The sequence below is a fragment of the Glandiceps talaboti genome, chromosome 8 (assembly GCF_964340395.1).
Source record: "Glandiceps talaboti chromosome 8, keGlaTala1.1, whole genome shotgun sequence".
Taxonomy (NCBI): domain Eukaryota; kingdom Metazoa; phylum Hemichordata; class Enteropneusta; family Spengelidae; genus Glandiceps; species Glandiceps talaboti.
This window is the reverse complement of record NC_135556.1, coordinates 13,855,609-13,863,863: the sequence shown is the minus strand read 5'-3', so window position 1 is coordinate 13,863,863 and position 8,255 is coordinate 13,855,609. Positions and strand designations below refer to the sequence as shown.

Below are 8,255 nucleotides of genomic sequence, written 5' to 3'. Positions count from 1 at the left end.
TACTTTTAAAGTTGACATGCTATTAAGAAAATGTACCAATCACGAAACTGCTAGAACCTTAATAAAGCTATTAAAACAAAGTTTGACTGTACTCCAAAGGTACCTATAGGTGATAGGTCTTGTTCATATGTCGTCTGACTTACATGTTTGTTTGTTAAGACTTATGTCTTGCAGTCTTAGACATGCTTATTTATATAGCTATCAAAAATGGCAATCAATAAAAAGTGTTTTGGTTTCAAACGACATATTGACATGTTACACAGGGACGTATATCCACGGAACCGTGAGTTTCCATGGGTAGAATGTGTCAATCATATACACGTTAAAGATAATCCTACTTGACGTCAGACCATTGCTCATCCGGATACCAAAATCTTGAATTGTATTTTTTAAAAAGATTGAAATTTACTGCAATTGATAAAAAACTAGAATATGTACAAGACTACGTAAAAGCGATGAAGAGTTGTCAAACAATCTCCAAAACAACCAAATAGCTATTTCTGAGCATTGCAGATCATACAAAAATACAAGCATACACAATCACGTAATTACAATAAGACGCACTCGCACCGATAGCCAACTTCAAAGTTTCACTGCATCTATTATATATCATTTTCTTAAAAGTGTTAGATTTATTGTATGGTTGAGATTCATATGTACATAATGATACATACGACATAATGATCGGGATGTGTTTTAATTTTATTATGATTATATGCCTGATCAGGTCATTTTAACTTAAATACCTAAACTCTAGCAAAGAACTTGAGTTTAGTATCAGTAGCAATCCATCGGTTTGTAATTCCTTTGTTTTATCGATAGTCGACTAAAATGGCTTTAATCGCTGTGCTTGGACTTGGCCTTAGAGGGGATGGAGAGAGAGAGAGAGAGAGAGAGAGAGAGAGAGAGAGAGAGAGAGAGAGAGAGAGAGAGAGAGAGAGAGAGAGAGAGAGAGAGAGAGAGAGAGAGAGAGAGAACGAACAATAACATCACCATGCAACTTTTAACTATATTCTTTCTTTCGAAAACAGTTGAGTATGCGGTATTTAGCTTTTAATGAATATTGCTTTCAGTGTCAGATGAAATAACATACAATTCAGACACTTGGATGTTTGCCAATTTCGAACCCCAGATATGTTTCACGGCAAAGGTTGTTCTTATCCCATCTGTCTCAAGGCTATTTCGAATGCGGTTCAGTTCTTCTGACTGACACGAATGAATAACAATGAAACAAAATTAACGCAATAATAAGTCTTCGTCTGAGCTTTTCACTAAGGTAAAAGGGCCCATAAACGTAGACGGAAAGCGCAACGTCGCACGAGGGAGCGGGGGTTGGGGGGGGGGGGGGTTGTATACTGCATACTAAGGGCTACGAACCAAAAGCCTGACTAGAAAAAAATTCTGAAACAAACATTTTTTTGGAAAAGTCAATATATTACTGGAGTACTTAGTTGGTATTTTTCTAGCTACAAACTGTAAGGGATTCCGTATCCGTTTTACAACGCGCGATAAAAGGACAGAGAAAGAAACGGAGAAATAATATCACAAAACGAGAGAGAAATAGGGGTAGCTATAAACAAGTGAACGAGAGAGAGAGAGAGAGAGAGAGAGAGAGAGAGAGAGAGAGAGAGAGAGAGAGAGAGAGAGAGAGTGTGTGTGTGTGTGTGTGTCTGTCCGTCTGTGTCTGTCTGTCTGTCTGTGTGTGTGTGTGTGTGTGTGTGTGTGTGAGAGAGAGAAATAAAGTTACAATACTGAGACACACTTTATTTGGCCATTTTACTCTCTAGAGTAATCGAAACTATATACTATTGTTAGTCACGCTGGTTTGTAGCATATGCAGTTACTGTACTTTATTTAAGTCAGCTACAGGTAGTTACCTATATATCTTATTCTGCCACACCTTACAGAAAACATTAACAGTTAAGATCATGTTGCTACAATTACCAAACAATTACCAAACTCATCGTTTTGACTTCGCTGACATTTTCGAACTGACTGGGGTAGCGTCAACCGTAATACTTTCCGGAACTTAAGACTTAGTGTTGGTCTATAGGATGTGAACCATTTTGTCGATCCGTTGACAAGTTTACTTCTAAAATTTATCTATTTCTGTAATATTTTACTCTATAATGCTGTACTTGTTATCATCATGTTTCAAAACAGTAAATGCAATGAATGTTGGAAATAATGTAATTTTCTTGATATATGGACGTACATCTGGCTGCTGCAAGCTTTTGTTTAACATTTCCTTTCTCTACTAGCCATGGCGCAAATGTATTATCAGCCCCCCCCCCCCCCCCGAAAGGCAAGAATTGCATGGACTTCAAATTTAAATTAAAGTACAATGCATCCAGATCCTTTGAAATATGTTAGGTCTACGATGATATTCAGGATCATTCTCCTCGTCAGCTGTAACATCAGATCTTTGACCTAATGAACTGAAACAGAAAAAAAATTGCCAAACAATCAAACAGGAGACATTTTGCGATGTTTAACGTCGATACTAAATGTACCCAGTATACATATAAGATAAAGGGACGAAAAAAGACAAGCGTGACATTTTAAGCTGTGGTTATGTAATTCAGATTGCAATACAAAATAGAATATTGCCATTATAGCAAATAAGTGATGGTCATACAACCAAAGCCTTGTTGCTGGTCTGTTGGTGATCTGAGATAAAATAATTAATATAACTACAAACGAAACTAACTCTGTCAACCAAATTATTTCGAGAATTCACATTGCTTAGTTTCCTCAACATCTAAAATTCCGCTCTATTATATTAATTTTTATTTCGGTACATATAAATGGAAGGATGCAATCCCTGTCGAAAGGTTGCAATTGGTCAACAAGGCAAGTAACTCAAATGCATTACCCAATTGCTCAATAACTAATAGGTACAGGCGCAAGAAGCAGAAACTCTCAATTTCTACCACCTTTCTTCAATATTCACGCGTTTAATCAAGGTTTTTTGTAATTGTCTTTTCGTAAGCTATGTTTATGAATACATACCCTTTCTTTGATTGGGGTTTGGGCAATTTCGTAGCTCCTTTTGTGACACGACTTTGGTTGTTCTGTATAGGTATATCAATAGACTTTTCGACTGGAACCCATGTGACATTACCGTTCGGCGTTTTGTAGGTTGTTATGAAAAGAATCATTGAAAGATTTTCCTGGCATTTCTTGTAAGGGTCGGTATTTTTCAACCAACTTGGAGGAGATCCGCCTTTATTTTCATGTATCTTCTTTTGACGAAGTAAATCGACGAATCTTTCATCAACAGCTCCGTTACTGAGGAAAGCAAGAATCGATGTGACTTCGTGTAAACGTGACTTAAATTCCGTCTTCCAGTCTTGTACCATAGCGAGTGTTTTCTCCGAATAACGACTCTTTGGAACGTTCGCATCATCTTCGTATCCATATGTTGGCTCCGCTTTTAAATTTGTTTTACGTATCTCTTCACCCAACTGTTGTCTAGTTGACATGTCGACGTGTTTTGCTTCTGGGTTTCTCTCTGCAGTTCTTACTTTTTCTTTGCTGTCAAACATAATCCGAAACAAATATATCAGTGTTCAGATTTCATTGGATAAACGATAACGAGTTTTTAATATAACATTTACGAATAGATGGCATGATGAGTTCATAAGATATCCTTAAATGAAATTTAAAGTGTATCTGGATCTATCATAAACACATGAAGAGTATTAAAAGCCTAAAAGGTATTTTTGCATGATGTCTGCGCCGAACGCATGAAAACATTTCCGCAATCTCTTGGTTAGGATTCTCTTTGGATGCAAATTGAACTCTGGGAAATAGCTTAAGGTAGTTAAATAGTATAAGATCTGCACTCTTTTTCTATCTTTACTTTCATCATAAAAAATCAATATATGTACTGAACATATACATGTATGCAATCAAATTTGGGGGTCCCCGAATTACGTAAAAAGTTAGGATAACTCAAAGTTGATGCACTTTTGGAAAATTCACACGAATTTTTGTTGCAAATGTGTTTTTGTTGCAGACATAGCCAGAAGTGAATTATCCTACGCGACTTATTTTTTCATATGGTGTCAAAGAGTGTTTCATTCATACATTTTATAAAATTTCGATATCATACCGTATTTCCCTGAGCAGTTTCTATGTGTCTTTCTTTCTCATGTTAATCCTACATATACTTATTTCTAGGAAATGTAATCACATATTCGTACCATTTACACCAACATTCATAGCAAACAAATGATTTGCTTCTAAATAAAAAAATATATGTGTTCATTTTCTTGTTCAAATTGAGATATTATATTATTAACTTACTTTACCTTTAAAACACCATGACAATTTCCAATCTACGAATATGGTAACAACAACAACAACAACAACAACAACAACAAAAACAACAAAAACAACAAAAACAACAACGACAACACCAACAGCAGCAACAACAACAACAAAAGGGATGTAATAAATAAACAACAACAACAACAACAACAACAACAACAACAACAAATACACACAGTGTCCTGGGGCTTTGGAATGTTAGTTAGTATGGTCAGGTTAGTAAGTTTTATACTCACTCTTGTTCAATTGCCGATTTCATATCTTGACAGATTTGATGTCCTTCAAATGTACCTTCCATGTATTTCAGCAAGGCTTCCTTATGATGTATTTCTGGTTTGGTATCCCACGAGAACACGAGACCTTTTTTTCCTGACAGATATTCTTGACTGAATTGTGAGGCTATTTTGTGTCTAGCCCACCGAGATATCGATTCCGTTTTGTCGCCATAATGTTTATCACCTGCTATTATTACAATCACCTTGTCACCTGTGAACAAAAAAGCGTGTGTAATATTAAACACTCAAAACGATGCATGTTACAATAATAATTACTGTACAGTAAAATGGCTATAATAAAATGGCAAAACTATCAATCGAGTACTGTCTTTCACTGATGTTAATTGTTTCTTGACAGCAACTAGGACATGATGACAATACATTCAGAGAATCTGCATACAGTCTGCCTTTTTGTATGTACTTTTTGGTGTTTTTGATATGGTTACATCGTACTTGACTGAACAGTACATGTAATGTACGTCAGGTCGCTTCGCCCTCACTGGCCTGCTCAACATTTAAGGGTTTGATCGATGTGTGAGGGCGCCCGTCACGGCGTACCTTATTACAAACTAACATCGTTTCTGTCGTGTGCACTCCCATTCATACTGACCTACACGAAAATTGAGATACCACGTAATTACTCATTACTATATTCATTTTTTATGGGTGCCGTTTGTGAACTTATTATTATATTATTTGTTCAAAAGTCATCATTTAACGCAATTATATGTATATAATCGTTTATTTACAAATCATGTAAGACCTGATAATTTATTTATATATAATTTATAGTCGACCAAATTATATACATATAATACATTATTTAGACAATTATTTATATATAATATATTATTTATAAATAAAGTATGTGCAAGTCTATTATATACATATAATACATTATTTAGACAATTATTTATATATAATGTATTATTTACAAATAATTCAAGTGCAAGTCTATTATATACATATAATACATTATTTAGACAATTATTTATATATAATGTAGTGACGTAGACGCTCAATGAGTTTTCTATTTATTCAGCATCCAGGTAGGAGAAGAGAACACAAAGTTTAATGATATTATGGCCAAAATTCGGCCTATGTCACGAAGGTCAAGAAATCAAAGTGACGTAAATATGTTAACTACATTATCTTACTTAAATGTTTTGATCCAAATGGGCTCATGCATTTGAGATGTACATGTAGTATAATGTACATGTGCATATACATGCACAGGTGAACATGGACGCTTGCACACAGTACACACGTATGAGCAGACGGACGGCTGCATGGACGGAACGAAGTTGTATCGGTTTCGCCATTTCGGGAATAAATACATGGACTGTGTTTACATTTACATTGAATGAAAAATTGAAGTTCATGACACATAAACAAAAACTTACCTGTTGCGTGTTGGAGAGCTGTGTACATCTCGGTGTACCCAATGCCTGCTGAGGGTTCGTTGATTGAGAGACGTGATTCATTAGCATTGACCACAAAAATTGCCATGTCTGGTTTGTTTTGCCGGGTCTTGATGTTGTCTGCTTTGGAATCCATGTCTTTCAAGGCAAAATACTCCACCTTCGCGTCGACCACCGTGGACGCGTTCGGAAAGGAGAACAGATCATGTTTGATGTCTTCAAGATTGACTAAACGGTCACAGTTGATCAGTAGGATATTGAGCGGTGTTGATGCCATCTTGAAAACTGAAATAAATTGATATAACAAGTTAGAATAAATAATCTAACATTAGTATGACCACTTTATAGTGTACACGACATATGCAATTCCATTTCTAATTCATCGCCTGTAGCATAGTTGAATTGGTTAAAGCCTTCTCATTCTACTGACATATTTTGGTAACAAGCCATACACACAACATTCACATGCTTCAACGAAAGCTGGGCACAAAGTCTATGTATGTATGATCACTATGCACCGTATTTGCAGGGCTTCATCTCCACACTAGATTGATCATTTGATCGGAATCGGAATCAGATCTGTTAAAGATATAGTGATCAACTTGCGGACAGGAAGGTCAATCAAATCAGACAGACAGACAGACAGACAGACAGACAGACAGAGAAAGACAGACAGACAGACAGACAGACAGACAGAGACAGACATACAGACGGACGGACGGACGGACAGACGGATACAAGGACGGACTTAGTTGCAGGTTAAACAGTTCATGCTTATGTATCAGAGAAAGAGAAAGAGACACATAGAGAGACGGAAGTCTGCCAATACGGATAAAATAAATGGCGGAAGGGGGTAAACCTAGATATTTATGCCACTGGAAAATTTGGCGATTTTACAGTCTTCAGGTAGTTCTCAATTACAAGAATACTCTTTTTTCTAATTACCAGACTGTTACATTCAGTTCATATAGAAGAAAGCATTTACATATTTTGAGTTGTTTTTCCAACGAAATAAGCAAACATAAATCTTTACTGATAATGTCATGGTTTACAGTATATAAGTCACGTTTTGATTCATAATTTAATGCTTAGAATAAAATATCGCTGCATGGGTTTTGAGATCAGTGGCGAGGTAGTGGAAAATATTGGCGATAATGTCTGTCTAAAAAGAAGCTGCACTACAGACATGCCACAGAGCTCCCTTATATAATGTCATATTAATCACCATGACTCACTGAAGCAAAATACACACAAACAAGTTTCGAACTGAATGTCTTAATAAACTGAGCGAGATTGGACAGTTGTCACGGTTGCTGTAAAACAACGCCAAATTTTCGTTCATAGTCCATACTAGTACTTATTTTAGTGAAATTTATGCTGAAAACGGATTGCAAATACATTCTACCCCGAATACTCTCATGGCAGGGAGTAGTATTTTAACGATACACGGTAAATTTATGTCTATGCACAACCGACATTGTTGACTGTTTTGTTGATTGAGTTTGGATGTAAGCACTTCTTGTGTTGTTTAATTAAGCACAGATAGAGAAGCAAATACGCGTTTTTTATGATATAAATTTCACTTCTTAACCTTCGCCATTTCATAACATACATCTGTTATTACTTGGTACGGATGAAATACTAACATAGTATACGTAGGTGTCAACGATATCAAACTGAATGTGGGAAAATGTTCACTTTATTATATATGTGTACGTGTACATGTACACGGACGTCAATTTTTCACATAATATAAACACCTTTCATAACTGGGGTTATGCATGCCATTACTTTCCTTTTAGACCCATTTTTTCTTCTGTGTCATAAAATTAGAACTACTTGGTGTATGGGCAAGAACATATTCAATCTGTTCTGAATCATTAGTTCTGTGCACGTCGTTTTAGTTGACTTCCTCAGATAGAGCGTTATATTCAAGGGCATTGTTACAGTAGTGAAATTTTGTAAACGGTACTTATTTGTTCTCGATAAACTGATATTTAGGTCAACCTACCTTTATCTTGTTAACTTGATAGATTTTAAAGGCGCTACTAGACTGGATTTGGGTAAATAGTAACTTTCCGGGGAGTATAGACTATGACTGAGGTTTGTTTGAATGCGCGTTGTTACTCAGCTAATATCCACCATTTCATCGTTGGAAATGTTAGCCAACAGGCAGCGATGACTACATCCTGTCGAGGTCACAAAAGGGCACCTGCGCTTGATT

General features: G+C 36.0%; 1 protein-coding gene across 1 annotated transcript; it reads right to left on the bottom strand.

Moving 5' to 3' along the window:
* Window positions 1-1,714: 1,714 nt before the first annotated feature.
* On the bottom strand, window positions 1,715-8,190 carry LOC144438951 (uncharacterized). Its single transcript, XM_078128181.1, has 5 exons — window positions 8,043-8,190; window positions 6,014-6,316; window positions 4,572-4,821; window positions 3,013-3,537; window positions 1,715-2,438 (listed from the first exon to the last, which is right to left on the bottom strand). Exons 2-5 carry the CDS (start codon window positions 6,306-6,308, stop codon window positions 2,330-2,332), a joined length of 1,179 nt encoding a protein of 392 aa, XP_077984307.1. The 5' UTR covers window positions 6,309-6,316; window positions 8,043-8,190; the 3' UTR covers window positions 1,715-2,329.
* Window positions 8,191-8,255: the final 65 nt, after the last annotated feature.